Here is a 20243-nt window from a genome sequence, read left to right as displayed (position 1 = left end):
CTTGATAAATTTCTTTATGCTACCTATACTCTATTATCTGCATTATGATATATAATTGTCCATGCAACTTGTAATACTAATGTTGATACTAATACTAATACTAATACTAATATTATTACTAATACTAATCCTAATACTAATACTAATACTAATTATACTAATATTAATACTAATACCAATACTAATACTAATACTAATACTAATACTAATATTAATACTAATACTAATACTAATACTAATACTAATATTAATACTAATACTAATACTAATACTAATACTAATACTAATACTAATACTAATACTAATACTTTTTTTTTTTTTTTGAGAAAAACGACCCATATATTAACTCAATATGCCAAATCGGCTAAATGCGGAGGTAAAGAGTCACCCTCACAACAGTCAGAAGAATCAAAGGAAGCTAAATAATGAGCTAGACGGTTACAAGAACGTCGAACAAATTGAAATTTTAAATGCGAAACAGATGTTAACAGATTGAAGATTCCTTCCAAGTAGGCGCCGAAGGAATATGTGTGGAAGTCGCCCTCGTTAGCTGCGTCAATGATCGTCTTGCAGTCCCCTTCCAAGATGACCGAGCGCCATGTGTGCCGTGCTGCCAATTCTGCCGCAAGCATGGCTGCGTGCGCCTCACCATCGGCCACGCTAGGTCTACCCCTAATGCGCTTTGTCATCCATTTAATGCACATTCCTTGAGAGTCACGAGCCACAGCAGCAATGCGATAAAAGTCCGAACCTACCGGAAAGGCCGCATCGAAATTTACCTTATGTGAGTCTGGTGGCGGTGGAATCCAAACCTCCGTACGTTCTACACGACTTGACGGGGGAGAAGGTTGTAATTGTTGCCGATACACCGCCAAGAAATTGTCGCACCAACTCAGCACCTCCGAAAAATCAATAGTTAACTCACCATGTAATTTCCGATTGCGAATTTCCCAAAGTTTCCACGTAACAATGGTAGCCATCTCCAGTTTGTCCCTTCCTAGCATCTCACTCAAATGATTGAACCATTGCCATGTCGAGCAAGAGTCCGCGATCGGGCGTAATTTAAATACATCTCCACTCCAAACCTGCCGATTTCCCGTACACCCATGTACCGCATGTATGAGTGTTTCCACCCGTTCCCCGCAACGGAAACAAGACGGCGACGATGCGATCCTCCGTCTGAATAACGTAGCTGCAGTTGGAATAATATCGGAGCATGCTCGCCACCAAAACACCCGCACCTTTGGTGGGATTCGAAGTTCCCAAAGGAGTTTCCACCGCCTTCCAGGATTGTCCCCACTGCCCCCGCCGCTGCCCTGAATTCCTTCTCTCATCCCAAACCCCGAGTTTAGCAACATAAAGTAGCACGACCTCACCGAGAATCGCCCATTATGGGAGAACTTCCAGACCCACCTATCGCTCGCCGAAGGACAGCCCACCGGAGTAGAGAGAATTCTTTCATGGTCAATGAGCCAGAAAGTCTGCATAATCAACCCCACATTCCACTGCATGGTAGTATGGTCCAGCAAATCCCAGACCCGATCTGGAAAAGGTGTCGTCATCGGCCGTTTGGTAATGATTCGCGAGTTACCATCCTCTCTGAGCCATGCCTCCCCCCAAATAGAGGTATCCCGTCCGTTGCCAATCTTCCGACGAAGTCCCTGAATAAAACCATCACGAGCAAGCAAGAAGCTCCGCCAAGTCGCCGAAGGCCTGGAACCCAGTGTAGCGCGAAAAATATCCGATTGGGGAAAATAACGAGCCTTGAGTATTTGTGACAGTAGAGAGTTTGGAGATGTGAGAATTCTCCAAAGTTGTTTTGATAGCATCGCTAAGTTAAACCGTTTCAAATCCCGAAATCCCATCCCCCCGTCCCTCTTGCTGCGGCACATTTTGTCCCATGCAATCCAATTCATCCTCTTTTCCACTCCATTACCCCACCAGAATCTTCTAATGGCCGCCTCAAGGTCTGATAAGAGACCTGCCGGAAGCATAAAGCAGCTCATGATGAACGCCGGAATTGCTTGCAACACCGCTTTAATGAGTATCTCTTTGCCGGCCTGCGATAAGTGTTTTTCCCCCCAACCTTTAATTCGGCTCCAAAGTCGTTCCCGAAGATATGCAAAAACCTCCTTCCGGGTTCGCCCCATCGAAGCGGGCATACCCAAATATTTGTCGTGCCTGTCAATTACCTGGAATCCTAGAATCTGCTGAATACGATCCCTTTGCTCCAACGGGGTTTGTTGGCTAAAATTCATGTGTGTCTTCTCTTGGTTAATTTCAAGCCCGGATATCGCAGCGAAGCGCCTGAGCACACTCTTCAAACTTTCGGCATCTCCTTCCGATGCTCGGCAGAAGATAAGAGTATCATCTGCAAAGCATAAGTTGGTGATAACCGGTGCCATCGGGGCCACCTTAACTCCATGAAGTTCGCCCCTTGCTATCTCCTCCTGTATCATAAAGATGAGCACCTCTGCACAAAATAAAAAGAGATAGGGCGAAAGAGGATCACCCTGCCGTAATCCCCGAGAAGGGGAGACATAACCAAATTGCGAACCATTGAATAAAAATGAGTAGGAGACAGTTGATACACAAAGCAAAATAAGATCTATAAAATTAGGCAAGAAACCGATTTTGGTAAGGATCTTCCGAAGAAAAGTCCATTCAACTCGATCGTAAGCCTTGCTAATGTCAAGTTTAACGGCCATATGCTTATTCGTTCGATTAGGGCATGTTCGGATAAAATGATTCACTTCGTAGGCAACCAGAATATTGTCCGTGATAAGACGGTTCGGTACAAATGCCGATTGGGTGGGTGAGATGATAGAATTCAAAAGCGGTTTAAGTCTATTAGCAATCATTTTAGACCCAATCTTATAGATCACATTACAAAGACTAATAGGTCGATACTCAGTAATACGCTCAGGTTTCAATTTTTTTGGGATTAGCACAATGAAAGTGAAATTAAGACTATTGGGAAGGTGCCGATTATTCAAAAGGTTCAAAACACAGGAGGTAACATTAGAACCAATAATTTTCCAATATTTGTTAAAAAAGAAAACCGGAAGACCATCCGGACCAGGGGATTTAAGGGGAGACATTTGTGAAAGAGCTAAAGTTACCTCCAACGCCGTAAATGGCAGAGACAGCCTTTGGTTCGCCTCGCTCCCCACTCTTGGCTCAAATTCATTTAAGATCTCATCCATCTCTAGTTCCGACGGATTAGAAGAGCTGAAAATATGGTCAAAATATTGCTGAATAACCCTCTCAATTCCTGCCTCAGAACTCTGCCAATTACCGAACTGGTCGCGGATCTTGTCCACCCGATTTTGTTTTTTCCTGCTCGTCGCTCGGGCGTGGAAAAATTTAGTATTTCTATCCCCGTCTCTCATCCACTGAGCCTTACTTCTTTTCCTCCAGTACATGTCACGGTCCCCCATCAATTTCTCCAACTGACCTTGAAGTTCGCGATATTCAGCCCTAGTAGTCGTCGTTTGTCGCATGTCACGCAATTCATTAATTCTTTGGGTGATTTCTTGAATCTCTTTGTCGGGAGCCTTGACCACAGCTTTGCTCCATTGCATCAAAGCCATCCTACAATCCGTAGTACGCTGCAATAGCGTCGACACCTCATCTAACCCATGCCCCGATTCCCACGCTCGCTGAACAATCTTCTCGCAGTCACTCCTACTTGCCCACATTGCCTCGAAACGGAAGGGCCTCTTCCTCATAGGTCTTGTTCTAGGCTCCATCCCTTGTGGAATCAATAAGATTGGTGAGTGGTCTGATCCAGTGTGATCAAGATGTCGGACCACTGCATGGGGAAAAAGACCCGCCCACGACTCGTTCACACAAACCCTATCCAGACGGCTCCGAACAGTATGCGGATGTTCGCGATTGTTGGTCCAGGTAAATTGTTTGCCCTCCCATCCAATGTCCGACAGCCCGCAGTCGTCAAGAGATTCCCTAAAAATCTCCATGGAATGAGGCTCACGAGCTGGTCCTCCCATCTTCTCGGATGCATGAAGAATCTCGTTAAAATCACCCCCCACAATCCATGGTAACTGGTTTTGCCCTCCCAGTGTGCGAAGAAGTTCCCACGACAGACGTTTGCGTTGCTTCTCCGGAAAACCATAGAAGCCGGTTAGCCGCCATTTTTGAAAACTCACAAGGCATTCCACCGTCACGTCAATGAAATTCTGCGAATAGGCTCTCAAATCAACTGCCACATCTTTGCTCCAGAGTAATGCTAACCCCCCACCATTGGTCGTACGATCGCCAGCAAACCCAAATAGATTCCACCGTTGTTTTAACCTATCAATCAACTGTGGTGTCGCTCTGGTTTAGGAGAGAAACACCACCTGAGGGTTGTGAACTCGGAGAATCTCTCCGAGTGTATGAATTGTCAAAGGACCCCCAAGCCCTTGACAATTCCAAAATAGACAATTCATTGTTGTCGGCGGGACTGCTCCGCAGCCTCCGCCGTTGAGATAATGTCCTCGTCCATTAAGATCAAGCATGGTTTTTTGGGATCCCTGTTCACCTCCATATCCTCATTAGAGTCAGCTTTATTCTTCTTTCCCCGAGATGGAGCCGCCTTCTTCCTCCCATTAATTGTTTTAATCGCGTATATCGGCCTCTGTTCGGTCACCGGAGTATTCACCAGTTGTAGGTCCGCCAAGCCTGGCCGATAATTCTCCTTTCCTAATCCTTCCCGAACCAGCCCCCGAATCCCACAATTATGCCCCCCACCAGTACTATTCTCTCCCTCTGTCCTTGCCGAAGCCGAGTAACGCTCCGTTGACCAGTTGCGGTTGGTATTCACCACTCCCAATGGGAGCCCCGAGTTGAATTCATCCCTTCCCATCGCCGCCCGAAGCCAATTTCCATACTCGTACTTGCCCTCTGGTTCAACGAAGTTCTCATTGTATCGGAGTTCACATTTATTTTCATTATGGCCAATGATTCCGCAAAGAAAACACAAGTTGGGCATGCGCTCATAAGTAAAAAAAATCCACTGTTTTATCCCCGCTCCTGTATGCACGAACACCCCTCGTGGAATGCTTTCGTTCACGTCGAGGAGTACCTTGACTCTCAAGTAATCAGAAAAGTGACCCCCTTTACTCAGAAACACCTCTTCCACTTCCCCAATTTTTGATCCAATAGTTCTACCACTAGCCTCGGTTCGTTGCCCAATCGGAAGATTATGGAGTCTGACCACGATCGGCATAGCGTTTAATTCAATTGTTTTCGGATCCGACGACGGTAAAAGATCAGAGAATATTACGGCATTCCGATCAAGTAGCCATGGGCTGCCTCCCTTGGCATGTTGCAGATCCACCTTGTGGTGAAACGATATTGTGAAACGATTCCCGCCAAGCGGGCTAACTTCGCAGCCCCTGCCCGGATTCAAGAGACGGATGATATTGGACTTGATGGTGTGTCCTGAGATCTCTCTGTTTGTAACGACCCGACCAACTAGGGTTAGCGGCATAGCCGCAGAATCTGCCGCCGCATTATCCTGCCCGATTTCTACCTCCTCCGTCTCGCGCCCTTTGAGATTTACCACTGCCACCATGTCCTTGATAATCCCTTCCATGGCAACAGAGATGAGATCAGATCTTAAATGAACTAGAGGAGTGTCGGTAAGGCAAACCTATGGCGACACGAAAGAAAACGAGGGCTCAAATCGCACAAGTTAATGGAACCAGAGTAAAGGAGTGAATAAAAATATAGATAATAAAAGAAACAGACAAAACTTTTGAAGCCCTAGAGAAAACCCTAATTTATCCGGCAACCCTATATTTAACGAAATAGCACGAGCCGCCAACGACAGAAGACAATCGTCACGATTGAATCTGCACGACAAATACAACGGGATTAATATCAATAGCGAAAAGAAAGACAACACAAGGGAGAAAAGAAGAAAAAAAAATCAACGGCCTCCTAAGACGGAGAAATACGCTCCCATCAGGGAAATTTTATCTAATACTAATACTACTACTAATACTAATACTAATACAAATGCTAATGCTAATACTAATGCTAATTAATACTAATACTAATACTAATAGTATATTAATAACGATAATAGTGATACTGATATTGATACATATTATATTCACTAATATTAATACTAATACTAATACTAATACGAATGTGAATACTGATACTAACATTAATCATAATACTAATACTAATACTAATACTGATACTAATGTTAATGCTAATGCTAATGATAATGATAAAAATAATGCTAATGCTGATACCGATACCGTTACCGATACCGATACCGATACCGATACCGATACCGGTACCGATACTAATACTGATACTGATACTAATCCTTATATTCGTACTCAAAATAATACTTATAATCATACTCATACTTTATTATTAAACAAACCAAAATACTTAAGGACTACCATAAAGTGTGCATGTAGTACATGTAAATGGTAGAAAATATAAGATTTCAAAATTCAAAAATTTCAATTGGGCGGCAATAGCAAATCGATTTTCCTAAAAGCATTAACTCTGAATGGAAGGAGTATAAATTTACCTAAAAAATATATATTGTTATATAATTGGACATAAATGATTCAAATGTATGTCTCAATTAAAATTTTATTAACGTAAATATTTAAATTAAAAAATAATACAAAAAAAAAGACATTAAAAATTACGTTTCTCGGAACATTAAATTAAATAAGATAATATTTTTTGAATTTATAAAATATAAAATTCATAAAAGAATATGCATATACAAAAGTTAAGTAGGAAACAATTTAATTATACAAAAATAAAAGCTGACAAATAATCAATTGAGTAAAATGCATAAGCAATTTAGTTCAACTAAGCGATTTCAAAGTTTGACATAAGCATCTTGACACATGTCATTTGTTAAGGCAATATTTTTTTTAAAATATTTTATATAGATTAGTATAATATAAATCATGCCTATTGTCCTTTTTGGTTATATGCAAATTAAATTTCTCGAACGTAGCATTGTATTGCAATTCATTATTTATCATGCCTACAATAATTTTATAATAAAAGATCATTTATCAAAAAAATTATAATATTTAAAATCTCAATTAATCTAATTTCCTTTCTTAGAATATGAATATAAAACGCTATTTTATATTTAGCATTTCTTTTCCTTTTATGAGGAGAGTAATACAAAAGGTAATGATTGTTGTTTGATGATGTCACATGCTTATTTGAAAAATTAGCTTATTAAATAAACTCATGCTTTTTATTTATACCAAAACACATTATGCTATTCGGATCATGAAGGCAAGATTAAAACACTTCTAATTATAATCAATGATTTTTTTTTTTTTGCGTATTTATATAATTTATCAAGTCAACTAATTAAAACTTGATATTCATAAGTTCAAATAAATATATAAGATTGGGAGGACATATTAAAATAATCTATCCATTTAAGGTAATTAAAGAATATAATTTGAGGAAATAAAAAATTTAAAAAAACTCGTATAGTTTTGAAAATAAGATTTGAATATATCAAATTCATATCAATATTTTTGACAAAGTTAAAATAAATTAATATGTAAGTTGATTGGAATATATTGATAACAAACATGACAAAAATAAAGGAAACATAAAGTAGATAATGACGAGTGAATGTCAAACGAATGTAAGTAAATAGTAATTCTCATCGAAACATTATTAAGTGAATAAAGATACTAACAAATTTTATAATATAATATAGCATTTAATGTGATAGATTCTTTAAAATTGAATCATGTAGACAAAAAAATTGATGTATATACGAAACACTTGTCTTAATCGATTGGAATAATATATAATCTTAAAACTATTTACCATGAATAATCAAAGTGCGGCAAACACTTATATAAAATTTTGTAACCTACTAAAAAAATGGGAAGAAAAGCCTAATAGTAGCTTTGCAAAATTAAAGAATGGGCCAATGGCGTTCATACTTCATACAACTATAATGTTGCAGTCAAACTTCCTTGAATCCCATTTTGCATTTCTAATTTCTTTATAGTCTCATTTATTCCGTGAATTTGTATATGTACCTGTATGCTTTGTATTTTACACTCAAACAACGTAACTGGGTAATTCCACTATATATTTTTGCCTATTTTTCAATAGTTGCACAAGTGCACATGATTTGGCCTCAACTAAGTGGCTAAATTTTGTCACTTCTGTATAACAAAAAAAAAAATCATATATCAAATTGTGTTAATGATACAAATAAATAAATAGAAAATTAAAAAAAATTATAGAAAACTATATAATAAAATATTCGTATTATAAAAATTATTGAATGATAAAATAAATAATTGTAAATAAAAAATGTAAGCAAACCCGTTTCGATGAATTATGTATGATCGAAGTTGGATTCGTGAAAATACTCTGCAAGAAAAACATAAAACATATAACATGTTATTATTTAACTAAATAGAAATACCAAATGGAGTTAAAAATATATATAAAAAATTACGAAAACATAAACATATAAATACCAACAAAAAATAAGAGAATAAAAATGCACAAAAAATATAAACAAAAAAAAAAATCAAATTCAATGTAATGTACATTATACTATGTGTAGAAAAGGGTTGGGGTAGTGTGAATAAAATGAATGGGGGATTATATAGTTTTGATTATGATATATCGTTTAGGAAATTTTATGAATTCAAATTTCAAATTAATTGGTCATGGGCGGCAATAAAGGTGAAACGAAAAAGTAATAAAAAAATATGATCAAAAGTCCTCACATTTCGGATTTTAGTAATGGAATATTAACAAAATCATTACATACAATACATAACTGAATATACATATATCATATTGGTTCCAAAACTCAACTCAAATCAAAATCGGATACCATAACTGAATATACACATGCCCCATATGCCATTGATGAAAAAAAAAGTTACCAAAATTGGACAACTAAAAGAAATCATCATAAATAAGTAATCATTCAAAGTCTAAATTGGGAGAGTATTTTGGCAACATATTAAAAGGAAAACTTAAATATTCAAATTTTATAAAATTTGAAATCCGGATAATTGATTAATTTGTTACATTAAAATATAAAAATGCATAAGATAGTAGTAGAACTAATTTTATCAGAAATTAAATAAAAGAAAATTAATAGTATGTATATTTAAATAATTATTGCATTACAATAATTATTAGATGATATTAATTTTAATATGCAATTTCAAATTTCTAATTTACTTTCGGATTTTGAATTTTTTCGTGATTTTAATTTATTACACGAATTATTTTCATTCTAAAACATTGGAAGACTTGAAAAAATATTAATAGAACTAATTAGATCAGAAATTAAAAAACAAATTAGAATAAAAGAAATTAGTTTTATTAATTAAATAATTCATGAAACATTAAATGAAAGAAACGTGTACAATATATATATTATAAAATATGGAAATGACTCAGACATACTAATAGATATCATGCAAAATATGAAAACCATGCATAGTTTATATTATGCAATTCGTATATATTATCAAAAAATCTCGCAATAAACTCAACCTGTTATGATATTATCATATATTGAAATGATAAAAACTTATGATATTATGGTATATAATATACATATTATAGAGAAATGATTTATATAATAAATGCATATCCAAATTTTAGAAAAAAATCAAAATATATGAAATATACATACATTTGTTTTTGTATTTTAATAATAAAAATATAAATTTCATAATATATAAAAATTAAATTTTTCAATTCGGTTTAAACATTTAAGTCTATAAATATACTATGTTTGCAAGAATTAAAATAAATGAAAATTAATATGATATCAAAATACATGGAATGATGTTAATGTAAATTTTTTATTATAAAAATACTATATTTTCAAGGAACATACAATGCAAGATCCAGAGCGTGGAACGACTTTGATTGATTCCCTACATGAGACGCACATACATGGATCGAAATTAGGATCAAAATACGCGTTGCAAAGAACACATTGTTTGAAATGAGCGCAAAAAATGTTTTTGATCTTCATAATTAAGTACGAACGACTTTATTTAATAAACTGCATGAAAACAATTAAAAATGTATATTAAAATTAAAACCCAAAAGAGAAAAATACAAATAGTACTAATATGCATATATAAAAATTATTATAAAAAAATGTATAATACGAACATTGTGCACTTTGTAATCGAATGGTGGTAGATAAAAATGAAATCAACATTGAGGGATTTATATAGTATTGAAAATGAACTTAATTATATGGAAAATTTAAAAATTCAAAAGATTTATATATTAGTAAATCAAATCAAATCAAACAAATAAAGGAAACAACCCAAAAAAATAAAATAATAACTTGTGGAAAAAAATCTTGCAATATAAAAACATTAAATATGAAGATACGATTTTATTTTTTACCATTCAATTTTGAATTAAAGTGTAAATTAAATCAATCTTTTAAGAAGAAATCTTGCAATATTAAAGATTCCTTTGTATTGGTGATTTGATATTTTATTTGAAATAGTAATTGACAAATATAATGCATAATCCGGTTTATAGTTCGAAACATAATATATAATAAATAGTGTTTTCGAAATATACTTTAAAACTACTGCATTTAGAAAACAATTTCTTGTCCTAACAATTGCGGGCTGGAGATCACAAAACATTTAGAAAACAACAAATATGCTTTAAATTGTTAAAATATACTGCATTTAAATTATTAAATTTTCAAATTTCAAAATATTGCATATTTATTAAATAGAATAATTATTTTTAATTTGAAATATGGTGTAATAAAAATTATATACAAAAAATATTGTATATTTATTAAATAGTTCAATTAAAAAATAAAACATTGTTTTATTATTATTTTTAATGGAATGGATATTCGAATATTCTAAAATATTAAAAATTTAAAAAAAAAAAAACAACAACAACAACATATTCCTTTATTTTAATATTTTAGTATTTAAAAAAATATTTTTTTTATGAAAAATATTTGAATATTCGTAAAAAAATTGAGTTGCATGAATTTTTTTTCAATAAATATATTTTGAAATACTGAAAATATAAATAATATTTTTTTATTTCGAATTTATAAAATATTAACTTTGGAAATAATATATATACATGTTGTAATTATTTAATGATTGTGTAAATGTAAAATAGGAAAAAACTTAAAAACATCCATAAATAAAAATGCCACCTAATCAATTGAAGAATCCACCTCATCAATTGAACTCCAACTAAGCAATTTTGACAAATGACATCACCATTTGCCACATGTCAATCATTGAGGGTATAGATCCTCTTTTTATATTATATATAGATCACTTTTACGACAGCAACACTTTGTTGACAATGTTTGCCCTCAATTCACTAAATTTGTATATATATATATATATATATATATGAAGGTGGTAGCTATGACCCAACTCTCACGAGAAGGGGTCGAATCGACAAATACGAGGCATTGAAGGTACTTGAAAAGAATTACCTGGAAGTTGGAAGGCATGTTCATCGGTTGTTCGAATCTGTTGAGGAGTTGATCAGAGGTTGATATAACGCCAGCTGACGTGGCAGAGAATTCTCATGCCGAAATCGGTCAAGCAGTCTAATGTTTGTACTATTTAAGGATGCCATGAAAATTTCAATAGGTCCTGAATCCCGATATCTAACATCGAAATCTTTCGTTACAAATATCAGTACAAGTATATTGTACAACGACCGGAAATCTGAACCAGAAGAGTTTCTCATTCATATTTCGTTTTTGTTGCTTTCTCAATGTAGACATACATACTGTAAAAAAAAAAAAACCGACTAAATAATCAACGGGAATTTTCTCGGATAATTGGCGGTGAGAGGGAGAAAAACTCTACAAGTCATTTTCGTCTTCATCTCTCGTCGAATTGGGACCGTCGTCAAAACCAGAACCAGGAACAACTTCGTTTAAATCAAGCAACCGTCTCTTTTTAACACCTTCGACTCCTTCTCGATCTCCGCAATCAACCTCCTCCGTCGGATCGATTTCCTTTTCATCCAGCTCCTCAATTAGCTCATCGTTGGCTTTCTCGTAAGAATCTTCACTACCACCACCCCTCGAGAACTCCAACGCAGCAGCAGCAGCATTCGACTTCTCGGATTTCACCGTGGGCCCCACATCATCGGATTCCGACATTTCCAACTGGCTATAATTGATGCGGTTCTTGGTTGACCTTTGACTTCGCCTGAGACCCGATTGGAGCTCGTCGATTTTTCTCGATTTTTTCGTTTCCCTTGTATTACGCCTCGGGTATGCCTTGAATTTACGAGGCTCTTGATCGCTATTATTATCCTCGCTCGTACTTAAGATGACATCATCATATTCTTCTTCTTCTTCTTCTTCTTCGGGATTTTCTTCATCCCAGTTATACTCTTCTTCGCCCTCTGAGCTACTCGATAATTTCTTCCTCTCTTTCCGTTTTTTTAAATACTCTTCGTCGTACACTACTTCCCCAACTATATCATCATCACTGTCGAAATCTGCCTCGTTATCCGATACAGCTTCCACAAACTCTCTCACCGAGTACCGTTGAGGCCTCTGCCTTCGTCTATTGCTACAAATCGTAATAAATCTAGTTTCATAAATTTATTCTTTGATAATAGCACACTCGCGTAAATTTAAAAAAAAAAAAAAAAAAAAGGGTACCTTCGATCCAATGCTTCGTCAGCTTTTTGGTCATCGTAAAATTCTTCATCATCTTCAAACGATTCGGGAGAAAGTGGACTAAATGAGAGATTTTGAGAGTATTGTGAAGGGCCGCCTGATTTACCGTTATTTCTAGAATCTTCTAGTCTCGGGAAAGGATCTTTGCCATCGAAAGGTTCTGCCGATAGCTGTTTTTTCCTGAAAAATATTATAACGAGGAAAAAAAGTGAGAAGTTTTGTAATTAAATTATATGAAGTTTGTAGAATTTTGTGGGTTCTGAGATTCGTACTTGGTGATCTTTATAGCTTCGTTTATTGACCGATCATAATCATCTGCACAGAAGAATAAGAATAACAACATCAAGGTTGGAATTTAAATATTAGGCATCACATGCAAACACAACCCTAGATTATGCCGGAATTAGCACTTCCGGAAAATTGCCAAAAAAAATCGGAAGGGAAAATCTAATTCCAATTCTGTTCCGGAAAAAATGGAAACTGGAAGTTTATAAAAAAATTGTTACGAAATCGGAATTTTTTGGATTGAAATCGGCGGAATTCGGAAGTTCAATTTGGGCATTTTATAAAATAATATAACGAGTACAATTTTTGAAAATCAAAATCAGATCGAAACTCGGAATCAAATACGTACTCCAATTCCCTTCCAAAGAGAGTCAGAATAATTGGAAATCAGAATTTTTGAAATTCAGAATGAAAAATGTTGGTCCAAAATCCGAAATATTCAGATCGGAATTGGGGAACATAGAAATTTAGTTGCAATTTATTCATAAATGAAAATTCGACAATTCACCAAACATATATTATTTCAAATTATTCCGAAAGGTCCAAAAATCACTAACGGGCGCAAAAAATGAAATTAAATAACAAAAGAGAAAATTAGCTAACAAAACAAGTATATTTCGCGTACCAAAAGTATAGGTAACGGGTTTTCTGTCACGCCTAGATCGTCCAGCAGCAGGAAGACCGTCAATATTCATCATATTATCGAGCATAAGCGCTTGTCTGTGTTGCTTTTTCAACAGTTTCTCCTTCCTCTGTAGAACAAAATAAATTAAAAAAAATATCTCTTATTTGCACCAATCATCAAATACAGAATCCCCGTAAAATATATAAAACAGAAAATAATATCCAGATAAAAGAAAAATGAAATTCAATCATCTTTCAAGGACGAAATAGTAAATATTAACCTTGTGGACTTTCTCGATTTCAGGGAGCATGATATTCTTTAATTTCTTTCCAACTGAAACCTCTGTTCTGTTTTTACTCGAGAAGAGCTTTTCCTGTATAAATAAATAAATAATTAAGAGAAGAACATTAAAAGGAAAAGCTAAGTGTAATAAATTACCCTCCGGGAGCCTTTGCACGGAATCTTTACTTGTTCTTAAATAACACATTCACAACTTTTTAGTACGCCATTATTTTCCGAGGGTAATTATTTTCTTTAAAAAGTAGCATACAAAAATGCCACGTTTGCAGAAGTAGAATTGACATTTTTCGGGAAATATTAACTGGAATCAAAAAGATTCCGTGAAAAATTACACCAAAACGTCGGGGGGATTACGGATAGGTGGGGTGTTTTTCGTAATTTAGCCTAAGTTCAAGGGGGGTTTTTGTAATTTACGCTAAAAAACGAAGACTTACAGAAACATTTTGAAATTCGTCAAAATTAGTAGCGACTGCTTCCCATTGATAAGAAGAATGGGGAATCGGCGGAATATTCCTTCCTTTTCCTTTTTTCACCTCGACTCTTCGGATCTCTCTGTACAGTCGATGACCAATGATTGGATCGTCTTCATACCTAAACAATAACAAGAATCTAAATCGAACTTTCTAACTTAAAAAAAAAGTACTATACGTAACGCAGAAAAGATATAGTATCCATAAACAACGAAACCCGATTTATCTTTGCAAGCAATATATAAATTACCAATATGAGATTCCGTAAGAATCGCCACCTATGCGTTCCTTACGAAATGCTGAAAGCTGAACGCCTCGTTTTATTGAGTCATCGATAAAGTTCCGTATATCTTCTTGCTGTATAAGGAATACACATAGAAAAAAACATAGCAATTTTACCATTACTAAATAAACACTTGGTAATTATCAACTGTGACAAGAAATCCAATAATAAATCAAGAAATTTAATTCGTGAAAATATAGCTAAAATACAATAGTGTTACCTCGACACGAATATCGCACAACGCCTTGAGAATAACTACACGAACACCGGGATCAAGTGCATTGTATGCCTCGATTTCAGTCCTAAACCAAGAAAACCCCAAACACGACATGTAAGCATTCACAACTTTGTGTATCGCATCCACTTTTTTTTTTATTTTTTTATTTTTTTTATTTTGATCGGGAGATATTTTTACTTACCCATGTGACGCAACTATAGGGAGATCTCCTTCCGCAACCTGCAATAAAGCACGACGAAACTAAGTAAATCCAAAAGCGCTGTTACGGTGATTATTTAAGAAAAAAAAAATCGAGGGTCGATAATAAGATTTTACCCAATGCCACCAGTCTCTCAATTTTCTGCATACAACGGTTATCCAAGTTGCACGACCAAGTGCCATTCTAGTGACAGGTGGAATTGCCTATAAAAATGCAACAAAAATCACACAAGATTACCGGTTACGATATATCTTCCGTACAAGTATCAATTACAACGAAACATTTCAAAAAGTTGAGCGAAAAAATGTTACAAAATCAATTCGTTGTCTCTATTTTTTTGGCTCGTTTTTTTTAAGGATAGCGTATAACAAAGTTTCCCTACGGAGAATTTACGGCATTTAAATACAGATTCATATCAATATAGGAAAGTTATCTTCAAGTGTAACAATAGCCAAATTGGAATTCTATTACACGACAGATAATGCGCAACTAAATCCCGCCAAGTAAGTCACTTTGTAATTAACATAAGAGAAAATCGGCACTACCTTTGACTACCACAAGTAAAGATTTGCATATGTAACAACTTTTTACTTGGTGAATATTAATACGGAACATCCGCACTTCACTAAGATGATGCTCACGCAGATGCCTAAATTTCATAAACCAGATTCGTTTATGCTATAGTCGAACAAATTGCATGATAGATTAACCAAACTTTCGTCCAAATTGCATTTACCTTCACTACAGAATATCAATATAAGCAACGGGTATCAGACAACCTAAGACAATGTTACTCGGTAATCTCATGAAAAGACACTACCAATTTTTTTCAGAAAATCAACGATGCGAACATCAACTATTACACTAACTTGAAACCAACGATCACTCAATTACCAAAAATCGCAAATTTGCATACGAAACATTACTTAAAATAAAGCGTTTACTGAATAGGAAATCGCTTAACTAACCTTTAGTAATGGGATATGTATATCGGCAAGAGTATTGTTTGGAGTAATCAAAGCCGTCTCGAACTCCTCCGCCGAAAACTCCACTTTAACATTCAATAAAGGCCTAAACACCTACACATTCACAAACACATACGAAAACAACAACACACATTAGCTTCAAAACCACCAAATAAAGTTCAAATCTTTATTTTCTTTCTCGAGATCAACATACATTCAAGAAATCAAGAATAGAAGCCAACTGCCACATGGACCGTATATTCCACCGCGGCAGCTGCGAATCCTCCGGCTCTCCGACCAGCGGAGTAACCATTCTACTGAATTGCAACCGTGGCAACGAAGAGGAGGCACCATTCTCCTCGTCTCCACCACCACCTTCCTCCTCCTCCTCCTCCACCGGAAACATCTCCTCCTCATCGGAATCCTCCTTCAACGGCCTAACCGATAAACTATCCCGCCTCTTCGCTTTCTTCCTCTTCCTCCCCACTTCAGCCGTGGCAGCCTCCGCCGCAGCGGCGGCCTGCAGCCTGGCCGCCGCCCGCTGCGTGCATGCCCTCGACGGCCTCTCCCTCCTAACTACCAAACTACTGCCACCACCGCCATTGTTGTCAACAGCAGCACCACCATTCTTGATACTCTCACTGTTGGTGGTGTTCTGGGCACGGGTTTTTTGGTGGATCGGACCGAAATGGTCCGGCCCGGTTGAGGGATCGGGCCCGGTACGGTCTAGAGAAGGGTTACATGGAAGATCAAGGGCTTGCATTGAAGCAACCCGAGAATTTTATTGGTTCAGAACAAAAAAGCTTGGATTTTTATTTTTCTTTTTTAATAAACAAAATAAAAACTACCACAATTATTGGGTGCTAAATACTAACAGCAAAGAGACTAATAAAATACTGAAGAGGATTATGAAACTGCAAACAAAAGTGAAAAGGGGGGGTTAATAATTAGATGATAATCACAACAATCATTGTTGGGAAGAAAAAATTAGAACTGGGTTTTTGGAGTTGTGGTGAGTTCGTCAAGGCTCTTTAGAGAGAGAAAGAGAGAAGGGGAAAGGAGGAGAGAGAAAGAGAGGACAAACAGTCAGATGTTTGAGGAGAAGTAGATTTTGTGAACAGGCTAAAAAAAATTAAAAAAAGAAAAAACCCAGAAGTTAATGTTGGTAGAGATGGTAAATAATGAGGATTTGGGTGGTTAATTTCGACCCGGAAAAGGGTGAATTCTTGGGGGGTTAATTGACTGTTTTTTTTTTTTTTTTTTTTTTCTTGAATGTGGTTTTGGACTTTGGAGAAGAAGAAGAATTGAAAAATTATTACTGAGGAATTAAACTTTAGTTTTCTGAGGTATTGAGGGGTAGATTTCATATATTGATTGTGTTTGTTATAATACGACGCCGTATGCGGGTTTACTTTCTTGCTCAAATGGATTCTTGAGTCAAACATTGATTCAATTCAACATTGTGACTTATTACAATTCTACCATTCTGCAGGAATCTAAGAATGTGGTTATTCATCATTGAGTCCATATATTGATAAAATTATCATATTAACTTTGAAAATAAAATAAATATAGAGATGTGTTATTTTCGCCCTCAAAATATGTTACTTCACCACCAAAATTAAATTTTTATTTTATTTTACCCATTTTTTCTTGTTTCACCTATATTCTGTCCAAATTTATAAACTGTCCACCACTAAACTAATTAAAATATTTGTAGAATAAAATGTCCACCACTAAACTAATTAAAATATTTGTAGAAAAAATTCACCATTGTTCAGTGGAATTTTTACCACAAAATTACATCATCTCCACCTTAAGTGAACAATACCTTCGTCAGAGGAAAACATCTCCGAACGTCAGAAAGAGTAAGAATTCACATTCTTGGAGAAATAAATTAAGAGTGTTTGTATGGAAGGTCCTGAACTTCCTCCATAATTAGCCAATTTGACATAATATAATTTGGTTTCCTCAAAAAAAAAAGAAAACATAATATGCAGGTCTTTGATATGAAAATTTAAATCTTTTGTAATAAATATTTCCGACCAAAAAAAAAAACTTAATATATGAGAGTTAAGCGAATATAAAGAATGATGGTGGATTAAAATTTTGAGGTGTGTTTAAGATATTTTATATATTTTCTGTTGTAGATTTAAATAATTTGGAGGTAAAAATAACAGTAGCACCACTCTAAATATATTAGAAAATATTGGGATTAATATGCTTGGGTCCCTAGCAAATTTAATTAGAAGTTAGAACTAAATGAAAACCTCAAACTATTTTTTTTAAATACATTCCTATTTTCAAAATATAATATATCTCACATCCCTAACTTTTTTTTTATCTCTAACTTGCCCTTATATTCTAAATATAGCATCCATTTATGTACGTCTCTCCAACAAATATTTGTTTCTTTTCTTTTATTCCCTCTCTTTTTTTCTCTCGTTCTCTCTACATGTCTCTCTCGCTCTGTTGCTCTTTCTCTATCTATATATCTCTCCCTATATGTCTCTCTTGCTCCCAGTTATGGTGGGTGGCTATGGCGGCCGTGGGGTGGTCATGGAGGTGGGTATGGAGGCGGTGGATAACGTGGGGTTGTTATGGCGGCGGCTATAGAGGCAGTGCATATGGTAGGTTTTGTTATGGAGGCGGTTATGGTGAGTGGCAGCTAAGGAGGTCGTGGGTACGGTGGAGATAGTTATGGAAGCGGTTAGGGGCGGTTGTGGTCAGAGTTACAATAGGGTGTGGTTATGGAGATAGGGAAGGGCGAGAGGCAATGAATATAGAGGTGGCGACGGCTATAGTGAGGTTTTTTCAAATCTAGTTTTTTATTTTGGCGGCTACGGCGATGGTGATTGTAGATCTAGGATGTTATTTTTGGATGACTATGAGTTTCATGGGTGTCTATGGTTGTATGGTTGGCTGGCGGCTAGAGTTCAAAGAGGGAGTTACGATTTTTTAATTGTGCAGTTCAAATGACTATGGGTTACTACGATTATTACAGGTTTCTATGGATGTGTATAGGTGGCTACGGCAGTACAAATGACTATGGGTTACTACGATTACTACGGGTTTCTACGGATGTCTATAGGTAACTATGACCGAATTTTAAAAAAAAAATCATAATTTTCAATATTATATAGAAAAAAAGAAAAAAAAATAGATTTTTATAATACTTAAAATATTAAAATTAAAAATAAAAAAAGGTCATGTTCCACATACAAAAAGAATATTAGATGCAAAAATAAAAATGTAAAATACGAAATAAAAAAATGATAAATACAATTCAAATATTACTTAGTGTATATTTTATTTGTTGTGTGTGAAGAGCATTTTTAAAATGAAATTTATAAAGGATGTGAAACAAATGTTAATTAAGTTTGTTATTTAGTTCTAATAAGTTTTGTCATTAGAAACCTATATCTAAAGATCCCTAAAATATTAGGATTATATTTCACCAATGGTACTCTGCAGATTTTTCTTTAATGAAATAACTTATTTTAAACTTTTATGAGTGGCTTATCTTTTTTCTTTTAAATATATAATGCGAAAAATTACTTTTATTCATGGTTCAAATATAAAATGGCTTATTTTATACACCCCTTGTGTAGCAAATAAATTAAGGATAAATCCAAGGGAAAATCATTCTTACGCAAATTCTCTGGAGGGGCGAAAATACTGTAATGTCGTTATATGCATTTTTTTTAGCCAAACTGTATTAAGCATTTATCCATAAAAAATAGGCCTCGACTAGAGGAATCCAACGATGAGTAGCCCGTCAAATTCCGACTATCAAAACACAAATTACTCCTTCCGCAAGATCCAGTGTCGTCGAAATACGCTCTAACGGTAAAACGATTGCAAAAACATATCGAGTGCTCCAAACTGAATGAAATCACCCCCAAAAGAAAGAGTTCGACGAGTGAAATCCAACAATAATTAAACTATCGAATTCCAAAAATTCGACGAGAGAAACACCAGCGTCAGATATGCTTTCTTGAAAGCATTGAAGAATTCTCCCCATCTCTATCTTGTGAGTTTGTCTGATTTAATCTTGAAGAAATAAAAATTGCCAACATTTATATCTCATTTTGATATTCAAGAAAAGTGTAAAAAATATTCTCTCTCCCTCTCTTGTGTATGTGTGTGTTTTATCT

At 35.1% G+C, this 20243-nt stretch overlaps 2 protein-coding genes across 2 annotated transcripts; both read right to left on the bottom strand.

Moving 5' to 3' along the window:
* Positions 1 to 347: 347 nt before the first annotated feature.
* LOC105952547 (uncharacterized) lies at positions 348 to 5599 on the bottom strand. Its single transcript, XM_088817567.1, has 2 exons — positions 4467 to 5599; positions 348 to 4338 (listed from the first exon to the last, which is right to left on the bottom strand). Exons 1-2 carry the CDS (start codon positions 5597 to 5599, stop codon positions 348 to 350), a joined length of 5124 nt encoding a protein of 1707 aa, XP_088673693.1.
* Positions 5600 to 11663: 6064 nt separating this feature from the next.
* LOC105972577 (DDT domain-containing protein DDR4) lies at positions 11664 to 17517 on the bottom strand. Its single transcript, XM_088817011.1, has 12 exons — positions 16301 to 17517; positions 16090 to 16200; positions 15238 to 15324; positions 15104 to 15141; positions 14905 to 14986; positions 14652 to 14758; positions 14366 to 14522; positions 13912 to 14004; positions 13632 to 13758; positions 12994 to 13036; positions 12704 to 12901; positions 11664 to 12611 (listed from the first exon to the last, which is right to left on the bottom strand). The coding sequence occupies exons 1-12, from the start codon at positions 16847 to 16849 to the stop codon at positions 11891 to 11893; spliced, it is 2313 nt and encodes a 770-aa protein (XP_088673137.1). The 5' UTR covers positions 16850 to 17517; the 3' UTR covers positions 11664 to 11890.
* Between the last annotated feature and the right edge of the window lie 2726 nt (positions 17518 to 20243).

The sequence above is a fragment of the Erythranthe guttata genome, chromosome 4, assembly GCF_056151865.1.
Source record: "Erythranthe guttata isolate IM_541 chromosome 4, IM_541, whole genome shotgun sequence".
Taxonomy (NCBI): domain Eukaryota; kingdom Viridiplantae; phylum Streptophyta; class Magnoliopsida; order Lamiales; family Phrymaceae; genus Erythranthe; species Erythranthe guttata.
This window is presented reverse-complemented; position numbering and strand designations above follow the sequence as displayed.

Coding starts and splice junctions, on each gene's coding strand:
- LOC105952547 (XM_088817567.1), bottom strand. CDS start 5,599: ATGGAAGGGATTATCAAGGACATGGTGGCAGTGGTAAATCTCAAAGGG. Junction 4,339..4,466: donor ACGGCGGAGGCTGCGGAGCA/GTCCCGCCGACA, acceptor CTCCTAAACCAG/AGCGACACCACAGTTGATTG.
- LOC105972577 (XM_088817011.1), bottom strand. CDS start 16,849: ATGCAAGCCCTTGATCTTCCATGTAACCCTTCTCTAGACCGTACCGGG. Junction 15,142..15,237: donor TGAGAGACTGGTGGCATTGG/GTAAAATCTTAT, acceptor GCTTTATTGCAG/GTTGCGGAAGGAGATCTCCC. Junction 14,523..14,651: donor TCTTACGGAATCTCATATTG/GTAATTTATATA, acceptor GTTATTGTTTAG/GTATGAAGACGATCCAATCA.